Here is a 25,558-nt window from a genome sequence, read left to right on the forward strand (position 1 = left end):
TACTGAAAACTCATTGGGAATTATGGAGTACCAGTCAAACCTCTGGGGCCAAAAGTAACGATCTAACGTGGTGAACAAAAGCAATAAATAAAGCTATTGAAAATGATTCATTAACTCATTAACACTGATCTACTGTATATAACTGGCACATATTAAAACACATAGTACCTGATGGAACTAATCTTGTCAGGGGAACACTGCATGATGCTCTGCTTACCTACAGTAATTACCTAGCATTTATACTAGTAAAGTGTCCTCAAAAGACAAGCAAACCTACGTAATGCTGTATAAGTTGCAGATAACACTTCAAAGGATTCACGCTCACTGTACTGTTGCAATATGGACACACTTGTTTAGTGACAGTATTCAACTTTTGTCAATTTGACATTATCACAAAGTTTATTGTATTCAAGTGCTGTTAAGTTTTTTTGAACAGATTTTGTTCAAATACAGAAATCCACGCTATTCGGTTCAACATTCTGAGATTGGGGGAATAAAAGCACACAAAAAAGAAATACGAAAAGTTAGAAGCTGTTACACATTTCATATTTAATTTGTAAAATAAAAGACTCCGATCTGTATGGCAAAAGTTCTTACAAGGTATGCCCAATAAACCATACAACATGGAAACAACAAGCTCCTGAGAAGGCTTTACAAATCTGCCAACCACATCCCCTTATTTGTTAGGCAGCTAGTTTCTCTACTGAAAATGATTTTTGGTGGGTTCAGAGTTGGAACAAACAATAACTAGGATATGAATTAGCAGCAAGTCGGTCCTGTCACAATACAATTTTTAGCAAGTAAACAATAATGATCTCCGAATTACCAGTTTTTTTTCCGTCAGTTGGATAAGTATCTGTATAGAGGATCCCAATAAACTTCAGCCAAAAATGGCAGGATATATGGAAATAGGCCTATACCATTACTGCCCTTTTGACTTTCTATACCTGCTTTGAAAGACATGCCCCACCATCTATCCTACTGTGAAAATGTTTAATGTTCAATAAAGAAAATGGCTGATGTTCCTTATTGGAGCCACTGAACTTAAGGCTTTTCCAACCCACTTCAAGGCAGCACAAATGTTACAATGATCCATTATCTACCTATTAGTTATGTACTTAAGGAGCTGGCTGGAGCAAAATTCTGCCGTGGAGATGATCGGATGGGCTGCAGATGAAGAGCCTTGTTCTTGTTCATTAATTTGAGCATTGTTCATCAGCTCTCGCCATTGAGGGTCCCGCTGGATCACTTTAATTCACCTGCTTTATCCCTGGGAAACAATGAATCTGGCTCAAGTAAGTAATACAAACTGTCAAACATAAATAGAACTGCTCTGTACCTTCACCTTTAATAAACTGCAATTTACTGGATTTCCCAATTCAGAGAATAATTTGTTGAACTGTTTCAGGTTGAAGTAAAACACAAAAGAACCTTTGGCCCTAGAAGACCCGAGTTTAGGAACACTATATTAGCATACATTCATAAAAGAACCAGTTTTAAATCACACCACCTGCACCTGAAGAGGAGTGTGTTTGTAACAGACAAACTGAGTCTGGCATGGCCAACTTCGCCTTGTCTAATTTAATACCAGTGTTAGCTCAGACTCACTGGGATATGTGATTATTGTTTGCAAACACCGCAGATTTGTTTTCTGCTTAAATATAATGAATTCTTTATTACAGGATGACACTCAAGGAAAAAAAATATCTCAAATGTAGGCAAGACTTGTCAGTGAAGGAATTAAGAATAAACTCCAGATGAGGAAAAATAAAGACCTCAAAACCAAATCACACTCCTGATACCTTTCTTAAGGAAAAAAAAAATAATGCAGCGCAAAGATCATGCACAGTTGGCAGAAATAAAAAAAGAGCAAAAGAATGTGCTCATGTAGAAGCGCCTTATGTACAGCATAATGCTGTAATACAGGTAAAATAAAAAGACTCAATACAGGTGGTAATACTGACAATTGTTTTAAAAAACATACAAGCAGGTGCTACACTGAAAAATGAGCAATGACCTTTGCTCCCAACAAATCGCTTGGAGTGTAAACCTCCTTCCATGTCATGTCTGCTTTCTCGTGATCCTTATTTTGATGATTGAAAGTCCTGTGTTAGGAAGCAGGGACACAGGAGGATTTCTTATCCACGGAGTCTCGCTGACGGGGTTGCTACGATGAAACGGTGACAGGATTGAGAGAGCCGTTGCGACTGTAGAACTTGGAAAAGGCCTCTTCAAGAACAGAAGCAAGTCGAATCTGATCTGCCTGGAGCGGGTGTGGGGGAGATAACAGTCAGTCACATTAAGAAGCGAAACGATGTCACAGCCACCCAAGGAGAAAGGCTGGACGCTCTCCCCTGGAAAGGCCTATCTCAGTTCCTGCACTCCTTGCGTGCCATATGAAACTCATCTCAGAATTTAACCAGCTGCATTCACGTGGCATGACATAGCTTCATGCAAAGCACAAATCAGATGAAATTTCAACTTGAGCGTAGAGGTTTTTCTATATTTCTTTTAAGTTCCATCAAACTACTCAACAAACAGATCATATTCTTGGCATTAACCTGGCAAATTCCTGACCTCGAAGCCCATGAATGTTTTATGAACATACATAGCTGCACGCATTCCAATGTCTGTTCTAATGTCTTGGGTAGGCAGGACATTTCCAAGACAATTCATCAATAATTAACAATTTCCTCATCATTTTACTAGATTAATGGTTGAGACAAATTTACAGAAGATGTTTTTCCTAAGAAGTAACATATGTTTATTAAAATTGTAAACAAGAAAACTATGACAGAAAAGTAATACATATTCACTATGACTAATATGTGCCGATTATACGCGTTCAAATTGACTGCAGCTATTAACTGAGACAGAAATTAAGTACAATCATTAACAGTCAAATTTTACACCAGACTATATTTGGTAGTATTGGCTTTCCATTAAATATTGTCATTGAAATAAACAGAACATGTGTCATATTGCCACAGCAGGACACTGATGCAAAAACCCACAAATTTCTATTGGTATAAGATACTGTTATGACTTGGTATAGACCAGGTGCCTTGTAGCATAGTATTAAATTATTTTTAACTTAGACTCAAGTTATCTGAAGTTTTTCTCACTTAGCAACAGTGGTAATTTATCAACATTACATACACAAGAACATCCCAAATAAATTAATCAAAACATTGAATAAGAATAGGACTCCTTCTAGATTATATCCCTCACTGCTTCACTTTATTCTTGGATACTTATCAGGGAATCCCAGAATGGATGTCCTAGGATTTACTTTGTTGTGTAGCCAACGTTTCCCAGTCTCTGCCTGCATGCTCATCAAAGAATAAATCTTTTGCCGATATCATTCCTCCAGCAATCTTCAAGATATGTCAAACAAAAGATGGGATTTTGCACAAAGGAGCAATATTCTCCCTAAATATGCCGCAAAAGTACAGAGCTCTTCCAATTTAACAAGCTTGATCTCCACCTTAATGGTCATGAGCCTCTAAATGAAAGCCACTACTCGTTTTACAAAACCAGTGCTCAAAGATTTGTAGCTTTTTCATTGAATACCATTTGTAACTTGGCAGCACCTCTGGAAGTTTGTCACTTGTGGACAATGCTTAGGGGCCCATGTGGTACAATCCTCATTTGGAGTTCTCATCTTGATAACCCCTGCCAATGGGGACCGGTGGATACCCCATACCTGCTGGCTGATTTTTGGTTAACTCCACATCTGCTATTTACGATAGGTGGAGTATATATCCATTGTTTACAGGAGGACTGCAAAAACCTGGGTGCAATCCCATCTGTTGCATATGGCCACCTGCTTACAACTAAATCTTGACAACATTGACGTTCCTCCCACCGAAAGTAAAACAAGCAACTGAAAGAAATTCCAAGTCTTAATTCTGAAATTAAAAGAGTATGACAGTAAAAGCCGGTCTTACCTCACAAATGAATCCTAGTTGAACCAGCTCCACAGCCAGCTCCTGAACATTCTCACCTGGGAAAGAGATTTAGAAACACAATCACACAAGTCGAACAACACAACTGAAATAAATGTCATGTCATTTGCCAAACTGCTTTTATATCATACAGTGTCGCAGGAAGCCAGAGCCTACTCAGCAAGCAATGAGCGCAAGACAGGGTACACGCTGGACAGGGCGCCAGTCCATCACAGGGCAAGTGCAAGCCACACATGGGGACAATTTGGAGGCCACGATAAAGGCCAAGGGGGGAAATTTGGCCCAGACACCGGGACAACTACCTACTCTTATCGAGAAATGCCCGGGGATCTTTAATGACCACTGAGAGTCAGGACCTCGGTTTAACGTTTCATCCAAAAGACGGTGAAATAAAAGTAAAAAACAAAAAGGTTTATAAAACCAACTAAATAAAAGCAAAACATTTAAACTAAAAGGAAACATGAAATGTACGTATACATCCGGCTCTTTCAATTATTCTCATTACCTATAAGATCTTCTAGATACCAAACTGTCTTAAGTGCTTTGTAATGTTTTGTTGTGGAACATCTCAGTGTTTGGTCACCGGGGCCTAAAGAAACTGGATATTGTGCACAACATTGTCTGAATATTCCTGACAAAACCTACTTTTAACTTCAAGCTATGGGTATAAATTTGAATGTGACACCTAAGGTGATGGAAAGAATTTCTTATTCAAATTACACTGCGAAGCCAGTAAATGAGATAAGTACCTGTCATGAGAGGGAGCAAAATCTTTAACTGAAACTCCAAACTCCTACACCAGAACAGTAGGTCTAGTTCATTTTATAATCATGTGTAAATTGTACAAAATCTTTAAAAGTTTCTTGATCTGTGCACAATGGGAAAATGTGCCTGTAGAAAGAACAATTAGTGCTGTGGTTGTCAACAGAATAAAGTCTGTAACAGGTACAAAGTCTTCAGATAACCCCTACACCACATTCTAAAAGAATACTATTAAAAATGTATACTCAGTTTGTAGCTCTTCCAAACTGCTCAACTGTTGTACTTCAATCCTTAGCTGCTCTATTGATCTATTATTATTTAATTTAGGAGCTGGCTGTAGCAAAACTGTGTAATGGAGCAGATTGGATAGGCTGAAAACTGGTCTACAGTATTAATGTCATTGTAGTTTCAATAACTCAGTCTGAACAAATATCCACTGGAACTACAGTGTAGATCACAGAGTACAATGACAAATTGTGTTTAACATTACATAAAGTTTTGTTTGCATAGTTAATGCATTCAGACAGTGAGCTCACTGAACTGTGTGTCATCACTGATGGGTGTGCACTAATAAAGATTATCTTGACTGATATCTTATGGTGACCTACATGGATCAGCTAATGCAAACATTTAATGTTTAATGATGCAGGCAAAATACTTTCAACAAGTGAAACAGTTTCAGCTGTTTAAAACATTTAAAATTTAATCGTATTACATAAAGTGAATATGTAGACTACCTGTGCATGGGAATAGAAAGTATTGTTTATGTATTTATTCTCTTTGGATAATAAAAGTAGCACTCTTCTGCAGTTATTTGTATTAAACCGACACTTACGTTTAAAAGTACGACAATAAGTTCCTAGATTCTTGATAAAACTGACTGTACCAAAGCATCTATAAACTTATGAACTTTATGTGAAACTACCAGATGACAAAAAGCATTAGGGAATGAAGTAAAGATTTCAACAGATTTACAGGGTCTGAATAAAGCTAAACTAAGTTAAGAAATACATGTACTGCAGTTAATATTTATAGTTATTCTACCAATACATTCAACACTCCAATACTCCTACTCCAGTCTTTATCATAATTTTAATGAATCCACACAATTTTCTAACTGCTTCTTCCAATTCAGGGTGGTAGGGAAGCCAGAGGCTATCCCAGCAAGCAACGGGCACAAGGCAGGGTTCACCCTGGATGGCCCGCAGGTCCATCAAAGGGCAGATGTACACAGAGACATGCACATAATAACACCAGGGCCAATCTTTCCAGAAGCCAATTAACCTACCAGTATGTTTTTGGACTGTGGGAGGGAATTGGGGCACCTGGAAGAAACCCATTCAAACATGGGGAGAACACCCAGATAGCAACCCAGGTCTAGGATTTAACCCAGGACCCCAGCACTGTGAGGCAGCGATGTTAACCACTGCAACACCATGCCACCCACAGTTTAACTCATAAATATATTCAAATATACATCCATACCAAACCTGACACTGATGTGGCTGTCTCTATTCTATCTAATGGATCTCTGACATAAAACCTTGGATGACTCAAAATTTCATTAATCTGACAAGACTGAAGTCATGCTTACTGGCACCCCAATAAACTTTGTAAAGCCAATCCTGTAACCCTATCTGTAGATGGTTCCATAGTTGAGCTTTAGTCTAAATTGAAAAACCCTGGGGTGATATTCGATTCTGGCTTAACATTCGACTCACATGTGCAGAATATTGTCAAAACATCTTTTTTTTCACCTCAGAAATATCGCTAGACTACACCCTATGTTATCAGTAACTGTGGCTGAAATGCTGATCAACACATTTGTTTTCTCCTGACTTGACTACTGTAATACTCTACTCTCGGGAGTATCTAAATCTACATTGAACAAACTCCAGTATGTCCAAAATTCGGCAGCCAGAATCATTCCCGGCTGGAGTCCTTGAGTCCTTGAATCCTGGAGTGCTTGCTCTGGCTTTCTGTCAAATTCCGTGTGGACATTAAAATCCTCATGCTCATCTATAAGACTGCATTGCTTGGCACCTCAGTACCTTTCTGAACTATTATCGCCCTACTCCCCACCTCGCAACCTTCGCTCTTCTAATTCTGGTCTCCTAACTGTCCCCCAAGCCCATCTACATTGTATTGGTAACAGGGCCTTCTCCTGTTATGCCCCAGGTTCTGGAACTCTCTCCCCAAGGATATCAGAGAGTCACCATCTCTAAAATCGTTCAAATCCAGACTCAAAACCTTCTTCTTTAGAAGAGCCTTTACTTTACTGGTTCCAATCTTTACCCCTCTGCTCCTACTACACTGTATTCTTTTTATTGTTGTCATTCTGCAAAGCGCTTTGAAAAGCCACCTTTAAAGGCGCTTTATAAATAAAGTTTGTTTATTTATTATTATAAATATTAAAGAAAATTAGATACACATGCATTTCCTAAACTAAATTAACTCTGAGTTAGTCCATGAAGCATATGAATAAATTTAGCAGCTGATGTACTGTACATACACTCATTGAAACATGCCTTGATGTTTCTGCATTTTTACACCCAGTAAGTTATGGACACAAAACTAAGCCATATGACAGAGGACCAAAGAAACTCTCACTGATAATACCGCAAATGCTCAAACAATAACTTTGGAGTACAGAGTTAAAACTAAAACTATTAAAACTATGTTTTAAGTTGGACATAGAACTATGTCCAAGGCCTTCACCAGCTGAACCACTCCTGAATACATTAAGGTTTGACAAATGCACAAAATAGCAACCTTTAAAAAAAAAGCAAGGGCAAATACTAGGTGTATAACATGGGTCTAAGAACTATTAATAGATTATTAAAAACATCTAGTGGTAAAACTGCTATGTTTTCATTAACTTCACAAACACAAATGACCCAATAGGATTAGGAAGGGATTAGGAAGCATATGGATTTGCAAGTATATTACTTTCGAAACGATTCCCTCATTGTAGGAAAAATAAACAACCGGCTTAAAATACAAGTGAGCTCTTGTTAGTTAGTAAACATGTTTTTTTCAAACTTGAAAGTAACTTTTTTGAAAAAAATGGAATACCAAAGAAATAGCAATTATAATTATAACAAAAATGTACATTTCTTTCATTTATTTCTTAGTATTAGAACTTTGGACAATTATTGACATACATTTCTAAAACTGAAATAAATAAACAAATACTTACTGGGCAGCAAATCACAGCTTAAATGCCTATTTAATTTATCTTCCAGTTTCAATAATAATGTCAGCTGTAAGGGCAGAAAAACAGGAAAGTTACAAATTATTGGAAAAGGGGAAATCAGCAGCTGCACATTGTTTTTTAAAAAAAGAATTACACTAGCTAAAACATTAAAATGGTGCTTAAAATTTAAGAAACTTTTGTAAATCAGAATAATATTTGCCAGTAATTTTCCATTCAGTATTCTGCACAGAAATAATTTAGAAACACTAAAATCAACCTACAGTACAAGTTTCTTGAAATTCTCCCCTCACCAAGTTAAAAAAAAGGTATATTACCCTTTCTTTAGGCAAAATACAAACTCTGATAAATCCCCTTTTTTGATTACCAGTGCCAAAACCACAAGACATTCTTGTTATTCATGGTGTTTAATAGAGTTTAATATATTTTGCAACCTTGAATTCGTGCTTCTATAACTAAGAAGGCCTATAGATTAAGCTGCCATTCACCGAAGGACACAATTTGACCCGTGTTGCTTAAACACACTGCATGTGGGAAATTCTACATTTTAAAAACCACAATAGAGTTAAAAGAACCTTACATGGTGTTTTGTTCCTTCGTCTACTGGCTCAATATTGCATTGCATCTGGAGAATCTGAAAGAGGAAGATTATAATTTAAATTGATATATTGCCTATGTAAAAAGGAAAGTTACCTCACTTCCGGTTGTCACCAAGTGTTTCTGCATTCTCCCAGCAAACATAAACATTTAGTTTTTAAAATGAGATACATTTTTATATTATGCAAGAAAGAAGGAGCAAATACTTTTCGTACTTCTCTATCCCAACTAAACACACAAAAGAAGGAGCAGTAGAATTCTATTTGCCTGAAATTTTCATTTCTAATATTATGTATTTCAGAACGTTCTGGTTCAACTTGTGCTGGTGTCTCTGACTTAATTTTTGTAGAAAGCCCCCAAATTCAATTGTTGTTTAAATGTCATGCAGCTAAATTCAGTGTGCCAACTGAAGACACGGTGAAATAATGTGAAAAGAGACATCCATTTTCGACAAGTTAAAGACTTTGGTTATATTTTTGTGCTGACTGGTTAATAGAGTTATTCAGGCTAGGAAGTTTTATATATATTCCAGGTTTAATTGGAAAAAAAACCCACATTCAAGAAATCCAGGAGGTAATCTGGGTGGGCTCGCCCATGGCATTGTCAAAAAGCAGAGTGAGCTTTGAATTCCTTCGCGTAGTTTTCTAGAACTAGACAAAAAGCGGAAATTTCCTCAAGGTTTAAAAGACGCTTGCCAACCTTGAAAAATTACCACAGCTTATACAAACACAATATTAATGAGGACCTTGACCAAGAATGGGCAAAAATTCCAGTGCCAAAATGTGCAACACTGATAGAGACTTACAGCTGTAATTGCCGCGAAAGGTGGTCCTACCAAGTATTAAGTTTGGGGAATACTTATGCATTCAATTATTTTCTGTTTTTTATTTTTAATTAATTTAGTAAAATGTCTGATTTTTTTTTCACTTTGACATTATAGCGTTCTTTGTGTTTGTGTTCTCAGTTAAATACATCATGGTTCCATGCTGTAACAATAAAATGTGAAAAAGTCTAAAGGGGGTATAGAATTTGTATGGGCACTGCAATTCCAGCCATTTCCTTCAATTCCTCTAGCGTTTTTTACCTTTCTCATTTCCAGCTCAGCAGGCTCAGGTGTGGGGGTTTTGACTGAGGGAGGAATGATTGGGGACTTCACAGTTTCCTGCTGGGGCTGCTGGGGGCATGGCATTCCAAAAGCCGTGAGGGGATAGATACCATTCCTGTGGCATGGCAGAAGGCAGGGAAAACAATATCACACTGCAGTAACTATATTTAAAATTTTAATCGCACATACAAGTTTTAATTAAAGAACAAAATAACAATGGTTTATGGCCATTTTCCCCTTCAATTTTAGGTGAAGAGCTTAATGATTAGAACTTAGCAAAGAACTAAAACACAGTTGGCAAACATCAAAGAATGGGTTCTAGTATTAGACGGGTTATTTTATTAGCTACCATTTAAAAAGACAGCTGAAATTACAGTTTAGATGGAGAATATGCAGCCAGACTGAGAAACCTTTGGAGTTTCCTCTAATCAATTTTGATGGAGCCTTGCTGTTAAAATCAAATAGATTGCTGTCGTTGGAAGTATAGGTCATGACAACGACACTCAATGGGTTGCGGTTTCCATTAAGCTGCAGTGTACTGATGCATTATAATACAAGTCACGGCTCATGAAATGAAAGATTATTTTTAAGAAATTATATATTGAGAAATGGAGAAAAAGATTTCAATGAACCACCCATAGTACAACACCCGGTTTGATTAGTCTGGAAGTTAAAGCTTTTAGGTCTTTCTGGGTTTTATTTTGTATAAAGTGTCATTTTCCCTTTAATTGTACACTCATGCACATGTATACACGCTATCATTATTGTGAAAAGCAGGAGAAAATATTCTATGGAAGTTCAGTTTCTTTATAATGCTGTTAAAAATCTTTTGTAAGTGCTTAAGTCTTACCTGACATCTTCTAAAAACTTGTCCAGCTCAAGAGCAGGAAATTGGGAAAGCCTAAAGGCAAGTTAAAAAGATTACTAATTTAAATGAACAATTTAGATAAAACAAAGTAGATAAATTTACAGTGTACAATATATAGCTCTTACATTTTCACACCTTCCAGAATATAAACAACATACTTAAAAATACAAGTAATTACTATTTTTAATGATAACAAATAGTCCAATATGATTGTATATAGACTAGAATTGTATCCAAGGTCCAGGTTACCATGACCCTTACTGGGAATACAGTGCTATTTCATAATCAAAGCAAGATCTTCAGCAATACGTTTGGGATTCACTCAAAACAGGACATGACATCCTGCTTTCAAAATAACACAAATATAAAACACCAGTAATTCAGGTGCATATAAGGTTTAAACTAGTACTTTGCTAAGCCTAGAAAGGAATCACCCCATGTTCAGTCATTGATGGTTCCGATATCACTGATCACACTGGCTGAAGATCAAAACACGCAGGATACTCACTTCAGCTGCACCCCTTCCTTTCGCTCAGCTATTACCAGGTTAGGGTCCATGTTTTTGGTTATTTCTTCTAATGCATTTTCAGGAATCATATCTAGAGGAACAAGAAAAGAGCAACAAACGGAGGTTTGAAACAGCCTTTTTTGCTAGCATATTCAACACAGTTCAATAAAATTCACACACTGTCTTTTTGACCGATTACCTGGCTGAAAGACTCAACACTATTAAGGCTTTGTTTTGCTTCTGTTTCTCAGTTGGAACCGCGGCGGTGGGTTTCTGCACATCCGCCTGAGTTCAAACCTGTTTTCTTCAGGAACAGATGAGTCTGACACTTATTTGCACTACAGTATATCTGATGGAGACTAAAGTTGAGATGACGAGATCCAAAACAAAGTTTGGTGATTTTCTTGATAAAAATGTACAATTTATCACCTGTTAGTAACACCTTCGACACTTAATGCGTTAGACCTCATAAGTAAAGCAATCCTGGGCATGTATTGGTGTAGTGGTGGTTGGGACACTCTTCCTTTTGTATGAATATGTTAAAAATCAGTGCCTTAGTATGGTCACTGGGGACACTGTTCTGTTGGCAGTTGACAGTTGGACACTATTCCTGATCCTGATTACTTGATCATGAAAGTTCCATGGCACTGTTTGCAGGATTAGGGATGTTATTCCCCATTCTGGCTAAATTCCATTAGGTGCCTACATTTGTCCAACCCAAAGCTGTACCTTAATTCGATGTGATGCAATTTCTAACCTCTCCTCTTGACCTGAGCTGTTGCGCACACTGTGCCTTCAAAGAAGAGGACGTTGGGCCTCTTCCTATACAGTATCTTAAATATTTTGGAATGCTTCAGGTTGAAAACTGCTACATAACTCCAATTGTTTAACTGTAATATTCCAATTATTTCAGTTGATCTTTTTCTTTTGCCGTCTGCTGTCCAAGTGTACTATTTAAAAGTATTTTCTTTTGTCAAGTGCAGGGAAAAAAAAACTATTTCAAATACAAAAGCAAGTTAATTTGGAAAATGTATATGAGAAAATCAGGAAGTCCTTCTGACATGAAACAAATATTAATGTGATATTTCAATAAAACTCTATGGTTACAGTAATGCTTCACAGTGAATGTAGATTACAATGATGACATGTGTTCATATATAATCAGCCTGGGCTCATGCTATTCTTTCAAGAATTTCACTCAGCCTCTGCAGAGTTTCTCATGACTCATATGTGCACTTCATCCCTACAATTTGTCAGAACTTATCTTTAGATTTGTCAGCCTTATCAGAGTCATGCCCTCTGCTTGCTAGTAACAGACTGATCAAACTGATTAGCCAGAATGACGTATCCCAGGCTAACCATGTTAAAGTCATTACTGACTCCATCTAGAGAATGTATATCCATATCTAATGAAGCTCAAGGAAGAGGGGTGGGACTATCTGGCAGGAGTCGCACTGGATCATGAAGGTGAAGCTGAGTCAGACCATCCCATCACTTGAAAATGACTTCATGGCTTCAGGTTATAAGGTTTCAGAATGTAAAGTCCACTGTAACTGAAATGCATTAATTCACTTACTATGGTTTAACTTACAGAATACTAAACATACCTCCTTTGTAGAAGTAGTATATATGATACCAGTTCAGAAAGAAAACGTGGATGCCTGTTGTCCATAAACCTGCAATTGGTGGCTTATGCTAAGGACAGCCAGACTGCTGAAATACTCACGCTGATGACTGACGATGCAGTGGGCAGCCAGTAGTTTCAGCTGGGGCACTTCAAACAGGGCCTGGTGGAAGAGGAGCTCCCTCGCTGTCGGACGTTTAAAAGGATCTGCTTCCAAACACTTCTGAATAAATTCCTGTAAAACAGGACATCCAGATGTCAATGTACCTTTCTCCAGAGTTCCGAAAATACCAAAATAAATGTCATAGTAGCTTAAATGGAAAACATTAGCACCTTCTTGAGTTATGCAACTCAAAGGTAGTGAAAAAAGTATTAGCAGTATTACTTGAGGACAAGCTACTGTATGATCATTGGCCATCAGAACAAGGCAATTGCCATGGAGGAAAACAGAAAAAGTGTTTCAAAGACAGATACTTTATTGATCCCGTGAGGGAAAGTGCAGAAATAGGTATAGGTAAAAATACGTATAAAAAGATATAGGTAACACAAACGTGAAGAACTAAATGATCGCTATCAAGTCTTGGTCCTTGATAGAATTTCATTTCAGAAAAATATCTGAAAAGGGGCCTAGCATTTTTAGACCCAAAGGGCACTGAACAAGGAAATGAGAACGAAATGACCGGACTGCACTTTATACAACATATTTCCAAAGACAACCCTTTCTGAAGAATTTGTAGATCTCGTGTTGGTCTTATCAGTCTCCTTCAGGTTCATGGAAAGATCATTCTCAGCCATGAGGGATAGGCAGGGTATGAATGGGTTCATTTTTTCCAGAATAACCCCAAACGCCCTATAAACTCCTCCACTCTGTGCGTTTTATAAATAACCGAACACATCAACGGTTTATTTTCTATTTACTGCCTTTCTGTAAAGGCTGGCGTTTCTGCCACAGAATGGTAGTTAATGAGGTCTTTATATCAAAAGAGTGATAGCTACTAAATTAAATATTAATTTTACACCAGAGTCAAACTGAAACTCAGTCCTACAAATATTTAATTCAAATTGTTCAAATACATTCTCTTTGTCACTTTTCTGTATTAAAAAAGGGTTTTATAGCACACAATTCTTCCTGTTTGATGTGATATCAGTCAACTTCAATAGTAAATAGTAAGGAGACAGTATCAAAACTGTATCTGACTCCATATGACTGTAGATTATAGAGTTCTGAGTTCATACACTTACTCTTTGCAAAGGATCTTCCAGGGATTGAATGGCACTATTTATAGCTTCCTGTGATACATAGGAAGACTCTCCATTGCTCTGGATTTCAAGCACAGCCATCTGAAAAAGAAACCAATCTGGGGTCATCAAGGTTTAAAACTAAGAAATTATGTCCAATCGAGACCGAAAAATAATAATGCTCAAGTATTGAGCTATATATGATAAATTAAATACTCCATGGGTCTAAAACAATGTGCCTTTTGCAATGACCTAAAAATCACAGAAAATGTAACGAAACCAAGCCCACATGGACTAAATTGGTAACTCTCACAAGCAACACCTTTAACTTCCAGCCGGCCATTAGCTGCTAAACCACTAAGGACATGAGTAATCTTAAGGAACAAACAGTAAGGTAAAATACACTCTGTTCCAGTGGGTGAGGCACTTCTCCACACTGTTTGGCTAGTGCATATTGGGTGACCTATTTGCTGAATATGGGATTTTAATAACACATTGTTGCTAAAATTGTTCACTTACCTCTAAGGCGCACATTCCAAAGGAATAGATATCAACTGCAGTTGTGACATCTGCAACAGCTGCAACAAGATAAACTATGATGAATCGGCGAACCAATGACAACTGAAAGTATGATATATATTTCTACATTTGACATTTCTGATTTTCATTTGAATAAAAGAAAAATCTACTCAGAAATCATGGATATTTAGTATTTAGTGTAAATTCTACAGCATTCTAATGCAAGATGTGCTACACTCTTGTAGAAAAATAACTTCCAATGCTTATTGTATTTAAAAAGAAAACCCTTACATTAGAACATGACTAGAAATTTTGCTGGCATAGTTTATACATGTTCTTTACAAGATGATTGCACACGGAATATTATTAACCATATTGTATTTATTTTTTACTGTATCTGCTAATATCTTAACACCATATTCTTCAACTAATATTTGGTGCACTCTCTCCCATACCTGAATAGTTATCTGGCATAATATCTCAGGATACAAAATATAAAGAAAAAACGTATTTACTTTCGATACAGATGTATAAGGGTCATGCAACATAACATACTTCTCGATCATACTTCTGGAAACAGATGACTTGACAAACGGAACGTAATGCAAAACTTTATTTAGATGCCTACAATGCTGGAAAATAACAGTCACTTAAACCTCTAGGATTTAAAAAGGATAGTTCTAGAGGTTAGCTCTTAACCCCTGTGGAATTTACAGAGTAAGTTCACTGAATATTATAAGACAGTTCCAATTTGAAAGAACTCACCTCCATACTCAGGAGCAAAAAAGTGCAAATTCTTCTGCTCCTCTCGACACGTTTTGACATGGTTATTGATAGTATCAGGTGCCACTGTATGGAGGAAAAGAAAAATTGCATTTCAGATGCTGCCATAACCTGTTTTTTTTTTTACTTCAGGTCAGGCTGGTAATGGATTTTGCCATCTAAAATATTTTATTGAATGAAAAACTGTTTTGCTGAAGCATGGTCAGTCTGGTTGACCTATTGCAGTTTCATCATCTGTGAATTTGAAACCATTTCTTCACGTAGGTCACTTCACAAAGATGCAAACTGGCTCCCAGCCGTTCCTATCCCTGAAACCCTACACCTAGTGTTATGAAAGGGCTTTAAGGTCTTCTTTCCCATCCACATCAATACAATTACTGCCTACATGCTAAAGCCTCACATACCTGAACCAATTTTGATAAGTCCGTTATGCTGAATAAAGATGGTGTCACAGGTTAGGTTGCCATGAATGATTGGAGGATCACATGAATGAAGGTAACTGGAAATAAAAAATAAATAAAAAAAATGAGAGATCTGGGACATTAGACCAATGCTAAAGAACATATTGTAGAAACTATCTTTGCTACACAAAACAGCGCATTAATTAACAATCAATGTTTGCATTTGAAATATCTGGCTAGAACGTCTAGTCTATGTCACAAATGAACAGAATTGTGGCTTAAACTGGTATGATTTAAGAAACCTTTTAGAAGATTATATCAACTTGTCTACTCTGACAAGGTGGAGCAAAGCCCTGGAGCACCAGATATGGGCGGTCCCTCTTGGCGTACATTTTTAACCCACAGAATCTGAGACAGCCTTCTAATATTGTTATACAGAGTGGGCCATGTTATGTAACTTTATTGCAGTTTTCGTGAAAGTGTAATGAAATCGAATATGCTTATTTAAACACATTCTGCCAGACTCCTTGCAGTTTTCATACTTTTTTTCTTGTTACTTAAGAAGGTTATTTTGTCAAGTTAATTTTCATTTCACATGAAAAAGGGAAAAACTGAAGGCCAAAAAAATTCACTGACAGTCCATGTTCCCTCTGCTCCAAACTACCCACTTTCAGATATGATAACGCATAAAGACAAGGCAAACTGCACTTACATACAGGAAGCTGGAATACCATATCAGACCTAGACAACTCACCTGAGCGCTGACAAGATCTGAGTGCACCACCTCTTCCAGGCCTGGGAAGAACAAATATATCAAATAAATAAATAGAAATAGTGTTTCGGTAATAATTATGTCTACAAACCCAAACTTAAAATGCAGTAGCATCATAATATATAATATACCAACATAAACCGGTTAACCTCTGTTTAACAACTCAAACTGGTCTGATTTATGCTTTAGCTGTCATTGACATTTTTTAAGTGATATTTATAAAAAAGCATTCAAAAGATGTATCATTCTGCAAAGGGCCTATATTTAGACTAGCATCACTAAAATATCACTTATGTCAGTTTGAGAGAAACACCAATATAAACACCCATTTTAAAAATTAGAGATTTAGATTATTTTACATTTGATTGTAAATTCACATTTTTGTACTGGAAAACGTGTCAAAACGTGTTTTCCAGTACAAAAAAATGTTAATTTAGTAACACAACATTCAGAAAAGGTATTAGTGGGCTGGCTGCCCGTGAAAGCAAACTGAAATTGGTATACAGGTCACTACAGCAACACATAAAAAAGGTTTTTCACATTGCATTAAAGGGTTTTAATTGTCCAATTAATTTGTTTGAAACTAGCACAAAGATGTAGCACAAACTGGCTTTTGCAATGAACATTTAACTACTTCAAGACTACTTAATTAAGGTTAAAAATCCTGTTTTTATTACTGGTTTAATAACACAACAATAATACACCCATTTGAATCATTTTACCACATATTCTAAAATAAGTCTATATACAGAATAAACATACAAGAGATAAATTATCACAACATACCTTCTCATTCATAGTCTTGTGGTTCTTCTTTGTCTTCTTCAAAAACTGCTTCAAACTTCCTGAAGACATGTATTCTGTAATGAATATAACCTGGAAAGAAAAAAAGTGAACATGCTGTGGTCATAATCCAGTTAGTGCTTATTGTTTCATAGGCAGGTTGCTTTTTCCACAGAATTCAGTCTTCACAGATGAGACAAGAGAACAAAAAGGCCTGAAAAATCTTCAGTGTGCACAGATCATTAGTCTTCTACAATCTATATGTTTGTTTGGATGAACCTTAGACCGCACTCAAAATCCCAAATGCTGTACTGAACTGTAAATTTAATTTATCGCCAACTCATTATTTTTCTGGACTGAACCCTGATGCAGTACTGTACCATTGGAGAGAGCCTTCTCAACATCTTAATATTTTTTTTTCTGTGGAATTTGGATATAGCCTTAATATAGCTTTAATTTTTGTATCTCCCAGGCACAAGTATAGCCTATAAAAATCATATTCATGACCTGTGATTGAACATGATTTGGGATATACTGTTCACACTTTATTAGTATATTGAAAGTGGAAGAGTAGAAAGGTATCATCAGTTGATGTATTACATTGACTTCCATGAGTTAATATGTAATATTTGTTATTCGTCATTATCTGGAGCATCTTATTTTTTTCGGTTTGCATGACATGCTTCATTGCTATGCTTTAAAAACAAGTAAACAATGTAGAAAGCTCTACAGCAACAGGTTTAGACGTACTTATACTTCCAAGTAAAGTACACAGTATCACTTACCATAAAATGGTGCATAAGTTTAAAATGTCTAAAGATTTAGTCCTCAATATCAAATAGAAACTCAGAAAACATGCTCAGTTGTACTGAGGAATACTTGCAAGGGTCACTTTATATATGCACATAAAACTGAACACTAAAGGTGTTTTAGCTCTACTTACTCTAGCCCGGTTTTCTTTCACATCTGCCCAGTATTTGTGGAATTTCACAATGTTCAGGTGCTCCAGCTGGATTAGGTTATCAAAAACTGCTTTGACCTTCTCCTGAAAAAAATGAATTAAAACAAATGTCAACTTTACTGAATAATCAGTTATTGCAATTTTGTTTTATGTTAAAAGTCATTTTTTAGTGTACAGTACATAACGGCACTAGTTGCTGCTTAAACATTTATCACAGCCAAAATAAAACAAAATAAATTAGATAATGGAGGAATGCAAAGCAAAAAGATAATACCACTAGCCCACAGAGATTATGAGAGACCACGTGGTTATGCCTGAATATATCAGGATTCTAATGACTGTAGGTACGGTATACTACATTAACCACACCTGATTTGGAAGTTTAAGATAAAGAAATATATTTTATATTTATGTAAAAAGAACTAACAGCTGAGAATGTGTTGTGTGCTTCAGGAGACATTTGTGAAACCTGATCTGAAGACATTTGCTTTGATATTAAAATAGCTGGATCTCACCCTGACAAGAAGCAGATAAAAGCTGTTGTATTTTGCTGTGATGTACACAATATGCCACATCACAAGAAGTACTATGTGCAAGCACATTTCTACTTCTCATTTTAACAGATGAACATTCATTTCTCCAAATTTGGTTGAGTATAATGTTTTTAAAATGTGAGAACTTAAAACCAGAGATGCAGTCCCACAATTCTATTTTGTAGGTTGCAGGTAAGATTTTAGAAGGGATATCTGAGACAAATAATTTTAGGGCAGCAGAGTGGAGCTGTGATTAGAGCCGTGGGCTACAGACTGCAGGGCCAAAACATTGGCAAGACACACTGCCTCCGTACCCTTGAGCAAGGTATGTCATTTAAACTGCTCCAGTAATTATTCTGCTACAGTATATGACAGAGTACTCCCCAAGTCACAGATGTAAATGAGAATGTGTTCAGTAAAGGTATCAATACCTTGCTTAGAAAATTGTGTATAATTATAAAAATCAGTCCAGATATACACAACCGGATACATTCCAGAATTATCTCTATAAAAAACGAACAATCACGAACAGATCAAATTGCACATACAGATACAGAATTTTCACTGAACATTTATCTCTAGCTGAAGTGCAGTGAGGTTCAGTGCAAAGGAACATCCTACTTCGACTTTTTAGAAGAACTGAACCTGCTTAGTCTACAAAAGAGAAAACTACCAGAGGACCGTTTTCAAGTATTCAAAATCCACAGGACACTGACAGTCAAGACTTCAGACTTCTTAAGAATCAAAAATGAAACACAATGCGCAAGCAATTAGTGGAAAAGCAATTCATATTCAGTCTGAAACAAGCCACCCAACCATGTAGTTCAAGAGAGATTGTTTTACTGAATGGGTGGATGAAATCTTTAGATCAAACAGCTAGCTACTAGCAACAAGATAAACGAGTTGATTGGCCTACTCCTGTTTCTGATTTTTTTTTACTTTATTAAAGATACTGTTATCAGTAGTAGCAGTGGATACAGTAAATTATTTCAAATGTGCAATATATTTTTTACTGTACCTGCCCTTCTTGTTTAACACTAACATCTATTGTACCTTTACTTCTGACATATAAGCCATTCACAAATATGTAGTGAGTAGAAACAACACAGTACGTTATAAAATACTATTTAACATTGGTCCAAACAACTTAATTCACTTAACTTAAGAGAAATCAATTCAATTTTAAATCTACTCCCAGTATCTACGTGACAGAAATCCAGCAAGACATAAATGAATGATGAAAGCTCCAGTTCTAATAAGAAAACATATCAGGTAATATAAACCCTTGAACATAGGAGGGCAAACTCAGAAGAAGCTAAAGATGATAATCTCACCTGATGATGTCTGCCGAAGCATAGGAATAAGTTGTTTGCATTGCAAAACTGATGGGTCATTGGAATTGTAAAACGTAGCAGGTTCGAATTGTGTCTCACTCACGTTATGTACAATACACACATACTAGCTGATCAAAAGCGTCACCACATGATTTGAAATCCGGCCCAGTGTTTATTTCAAAATTTGAATAGACATGGTTATCAGGCTGAACCTGCATGAGCTCATGAATAATCACTGACAATCTGGACAGGGGTGTTAAATCATGTCCTACCTCTTGCAGTTTGAAGTTCTTCCTCTCGGAGAACATCACCTCATTCCACACGACCTCCACCCCTTCCTCGGTGTCCATTGCCAAGTAGGCACTATCAATTCCTGGCACGTTGCGCTGGTTCACCTGAGCAGACAAGATGGTTCCATGAGGGAAGAAAAAAAATACTTCAAATGCTAATCGGGACATTTAAAATGTACACAGAGAACAGCAAAAACAGGCTGAAACCTGGCACAAGACATAGGGAGAGTGGCTGCAACTGATGTTTGATTAAAATATTTGATATTTCCATTTGTGAGGATTAGTTTAATGTTTTCTTGATTAATCTATGTATTTTTAATAAAGGCAGTAGTCTAAATGAAGTTCTCGCATAGTAATACTTTCATAAACACCAGGCATAAACAAACAACACATTTTATATTTACTGTTCACTTATGATTATAAAAAGATGAGACAATCACAAATTATTCACCCTTCATTAAGGCATATGTTAAACTCAGCAGCCACAGCATTACAATTCTAGTAATAATAAGAAGTTACACTTACTTCTATGGTGCCTATATGTTAGCTGGACAAATACAAACTATGCAACTGTGGCTGATAAGCCAATTAACGGAGATCCTGCGGCAGAAATCCTATTGCAAACTTCAGTCTACAAGAGTAGCAGTCGTTCTGTTATTTTCTTCAATTTAAGAAACTAAAATTGTTCTTCAAGTCATTTTCCTTTTTACTGATCACAATATATACAACAGGAGACACATAAGAGTGGCAAGTGAATTAAAAGTCTAATTGACTCAAATGGCGTTCTTGGTTACATTATTTCTTCTATCTCAATTCACAGAAAAGCTTCAGATGTGTGCCGCTGATCATGGGAAATGATCACAGAACGGTTAGACCTTTATCTCGATTTATCAATGATACTGCTAAAATGTAAGCAGAACTATTACTGATGTCAAAGTATCAATGACACGCAGATTTGCAAATACAAGTGAATAAGTTCATTCTTGAGGAAACTGATTTACAAGACGCACTAGATTCAAGCTACAGTGTAAAACACTCTGAGGCCCTGAGAAAAGTGTGTGATACAGTATGTTAATTTTTATTGTAACAGTTGCACTAATTAAGAAAATTGGAGCTCAGGATACAAATCTGTTGACTCTGTGACCCACCTGATGAAACCAAAAATATGTTTTTGCATTTTACAAGAGGGAAAAAAAATGGCCATCACTCGCTGATCCTCCAAATCTTCACTGAAGTAAAACGTTTCACTTTCAGAAAACAAAAATCACAAACTATTTTTTACAGTACCTCTTCCCTTCGTTTCTGCCATCGCCCACACGGGCTTTCCTCTAGGATCTCGGACTCATCCTCACTCTCCTCCTCTTCGTCCTCCGTAGCTGGGGGGCCCTGGGCAACCGCCGACACCGGAGGAGACATGGAGGAGACTCCCGGAGCAGCTGACATGGACTCGGGCTTCCCCTCCAGGCCAGAGGCTGTGGCCGACTTCCCATCTCCCTCAGACATCCCTCCTCACAGCTGCTGATCCGGGCACCTTGCGTCTCGACACGGACAGCTCCGCACTGCAAAACACAGCAACCACACTGCTCTTCAGCTGCAGGTACTGTAAGGCCCCACATACCGGAGTGGGGCCTGAGGTCACCTTTTAGTAAAAAACAAGAAACTCAGACTTGATGGAAACAATTGATAGCTCTTAGGTTTGTTTTAAAATGGAGGTATCACCAAATTTAATGTTCTCAAACAGGCAGATAAAAAAAACTAAAAAATTGCTTTAAGTGTGACAAAAAAAATTCCACAGCTATTAGTAACAGACATTAAAACATTACATAAGCAATGATGATATGATCTGCGCTGTCTGCAAGTTGAACACACAAACTACTTCTAGTTTGGGCTTCCGTTTCCTTTATCATGCATCTCAATCTTGATATGTTTTGTCTTGCCAATGTGTTTTCTGAGATTACATGTCACATTGTTCACCTCAAAACGTCTCAAAAGCATTCCATTGCTGAAATACTGATATAATGATCTGGAACTGGTCCTACATTGCGTTCGTTTCTTTACAACTCCTCCCCTTCAGCTGTGTTAGCAACTTGGTTAGGCGGCTCAATCTCCTGGAAAATGTGCGCTATTTTGACTTATACATCTGTGGGACTACAAACTGAAGGCTAACTGATAATAAGTTGCCTTGGATCACTGCACTCAGTTACTTTCACGTGGGAATTTGTCACAGGCATTTCAGATATTTGTAAAACTAAAGATAAAAAAATTGGTTAGCAAGACAGTAATAAGCTGTATCTTGGACTGCTGTTGCATGTTTCTCACACAGAAGAAGAAATCATGAATGATCCAAACAAGCTGATAGTACCTGATGAAACTGATGTTCAGTCCACAGATGATAAATAGGTTGAATGCGTTAACTGCGGTGATCACTGAAAAGTTGTTATGTTTAAGAAACATCAAAATGTCCATCAGAGTTTCTTTTACCTCCACTAGTAAGTTCCATGAAATACATAGGTTTTTTATTGTGGTGTATATTTCACCTGCCAAGGGTGAGCCTCTGAATTCTGTATAACTGGCAGGTTATGGGATCAAATCCCTGCTGTAGACACTGATCTAGTATACCCAGATGTTGACACGGACCAGCATAACATGGATTAAGCTTACAATGTACCAGTAACCTATCCATACAGTGGGTCACATGCTGTCACACTTAACACTACAGTAACCCGAATCACCTCTAGCCCCATAAGACATAATGCTCTGACACTTTATCTTTAGATATATTTCACAACTCAGACATCCTATAAATATGCTCCTCATACCTGTTTGCCTATAGCCATACTTACAATTTAGTAAAGTCAGGTAAATGAAAAGAGAAATTGCATTGGTTACACACAGACATGTCACAGAAATGGTTAATTATTAGAATTAAAGCACCTAATATTTTTTTAAACTCAGTAGGAGAACAACAAGCATTCTAGGAGACTATTCACCTCTCCTCTTTAATATAAATTAACATCATGATGTGCTACAACTAGCCTATTTGAGTTTTCAATATGTGTGGGGACAGCATTCGCTGGCACTGGGAGTTAAAGAAATCAAGAATCCTGGTCTGGTTCAGGGCAGAAGACTTATTCCATTCCACAGGACCACTTTAGGTTGTTTGCTGAAATGCCTTGTCAAGTCTAATCCAAATTTCTGACTGTTCATCATTGCTCTTAGAGTCAGTACCTGGCTACACGTTTCCAGAAGCCCCCAGTGCACTGAGACCACCTAGGTGCCTGGCACTGCTGTGTTGCCACAGTAACAAAGCTTTAGGGAAAGTGCCAGAATACATTTGCTACAGTAGAAGACTGTACAAGCAATACACGCACATAGACAAAAAAATACTTTTTCCTGTTATTTCCCTCAGGTGTTAACAAAAAGAAGCTGGAAATGTTAAGCGATGTCAGATGTATAAAAAGGGGAGCCACTCTGGCTATTAATCCTCACCTTTAAAATAAAAGTACTCCAGTTGTCATTGATAAGATTCAGTGAACATGAAATCAATGGTGGCTTTCACTGTATCATGCAAAGGTAATAATTAAAATTGGATTTGTGCTTTAATTGCTTAATGATGCATGTCTGCCACTGCATAATGCAAAACGTTATAATAAAATCTAGATTTATGCTTTAATTCCTTAATGATGGATTTGGATAATCAATATCTCCCACTAAGCACGTACTCCAGGCGTTCCTGAAAAATGAAATAATTTAGAACAGTCAAGAGACTGTACAGTACAGTATGTGCCTATATGTTATCCCAATACTTATAAGTGTAACAGCAGCCCGCGGAATCTTCAGGAACTCCCACGGAAATGTCCTTCAGGTGATAAAGTTTTCTGACCACTCAGGATGAAGAAACCCTCTTGTCAGTGGTATTCCCCGGCAGACAGCTGTTTTGTTTCCAAAAACCCAGGGCTGCGGTGAATTCAGCTACTCATCTGCGCCATGTGCTACTTCCACATAGGCTGCTGCTACTGGAAGGCCAGTCTATGGCCAAAATGCGCAATTTGTGGTTAAGCGATACAGAAATGGAAAATTATTAAAAAACGTTTCAGCAAACGAAAACTCTAAAAATTACAATGTAATATAAATCCCACCCCCAAAGAATGACTCCAACCTCTATACTACTGCAGTACGCAAAACTATAAAGTTGATCCTGACAGTCACCGATAGCTTCAGCTGCGAAGCATAATCAAAAGCTGTGTAATAATCATCACATTTTCCACATTCCTTTGAAGAAGCAGAATCCCTTCGATAAACCTTTCTTTTATGAAGCGCATGCCTCTTTTTTCTCGGTCACGAATGCGTTTACCAATTTGAGCACAAAACAGCCAGACCAGCAAACTAAATCAGAGCGGCGACTCAATCAAATGCAACGGTCACTCGGCCAGACGGCAGTTGACCAACAAGTCTGTTTTTAACACGTAAAACCCGTTTTACAATTTTGATATAAGTGACTAAATTGCCATTCCTATGCTAAACAATGAAAGACCAGTTTTTGTTCTTCTTAGATCGCCAACTTCTCTGATCAATTGCGCAAAAAGAGCTGCGATATTTACCTACATTAAACTTCTGCTCAGCCGCATCATGACAGACATTGGGACGCTGCTGTTTCGCAGGTTTCAACCATTTTGTAATAGACAATTAAAATATATACTGATCAGTTTTTAAAACTTAAATAAATCAGTCACCTTTTGCTTTCCGTGGAAAGATCCGCTCCACTCAGTAGATAAGATACTGCTGTCAAGTCAGCTGCGATGACAAGCAAGGAAAAGGAAGAAACAGCCGCCGGTAATTCCGTCAATGAAGATTTTCGTCTCGATTGGGCAAATGTTCACCTCTCGTCTTCTTTAATAACCCTGAGAGTATTAATGTTCCCGGATTTACTGATTATGACTTTTATTACAAAAAGGTAACAATTATTTCAATCCTATGTGCTCCATCAGATGGTAGTTATTTCATACATTCGTCAGTTAACTAGAGCTATCAATTTGAACACGTTCGGATTTTAAAAACCTTTCTACCCACGAACAATGAACGAAAAAACTTGTTCCCATAACCACTATTTTTGATCTACTTTGACCTAATAACGACGCCTACAAAGTCTGATAATGGCGACTGATAATACACAGAGAAACGCCATTTACTCTCTAACTTCATCACATCCTACACTGTTTTATTACTCAGGGCTGAACGCTGATTGACAGTACAATTCACCAATCGTAGAACAGTCGCCTGGAAATTCTAAGGGATGA

The 25,558-nt window shown here is 37.1% G+C and overlaps 1 protein-coding gene across 1 annotated transcript; it reads right to left on the reverse strand.

Annotated features, from left to right (window-relative positions):
* Window positions 1-529: 529 nt before the first annotated feature.
* Window positions 530-25,494, reverse strand: nrbp1 (nuclear receptor binding protein 1). Its single transcript, XM_015346207.2, has 18 exons — window positions 24,995-25,494; window positions 21,549-21,820; window positions 20,244-20,366; window positions 18,087-18,188; window positions 17,147-17,236; window positions 16,343-16,383; window positions 15,592-15,686; window positions 15,170-15,253; window positions 14,405-14,463; window positions 13,889-13,987; window positions 12,749-12,881; window positions 11,023-11,113; window positions 10,497-10,547; window positions 9,626-9,761; window positions 8,525-8,578; window positions 7,930-7,993; window positions 3,951-4,006; window positions 530-2,263 (listed from the first exon to the last, which is right to left on the reverse strand). Exons 2-18 carry the CDS (start codon window positions 21,762-21,764, stop codon window positions 2,168-2,170), a joined length of 1,590 nt encoding a protein of 529 aa, XP_015201693.1. The 5' UTR covers window positions 21,765-21,820; window positions 24,995-25,494; the 3' UTR covers window positions 530-2,167.
* Window positions 25,495-25,558: the final 64 nt, after the last annotated feature.

Source organism: Lepisosteus oculatus, chromosome 2 (assembly GCF_040954835.1).
Source record: "Lepisosteus oculatus isolate fLepOcu1 chromosome 2, fLepOcu1.hap2, whole genome shotgun sequence".
Taxonomy (NCBI): Eukaryota; Metazoa; Chordata; class Actinopteri; order Semionotiformes; family Lepisosteidae; genus Lepisosteus; species Lepisosteus oculatus.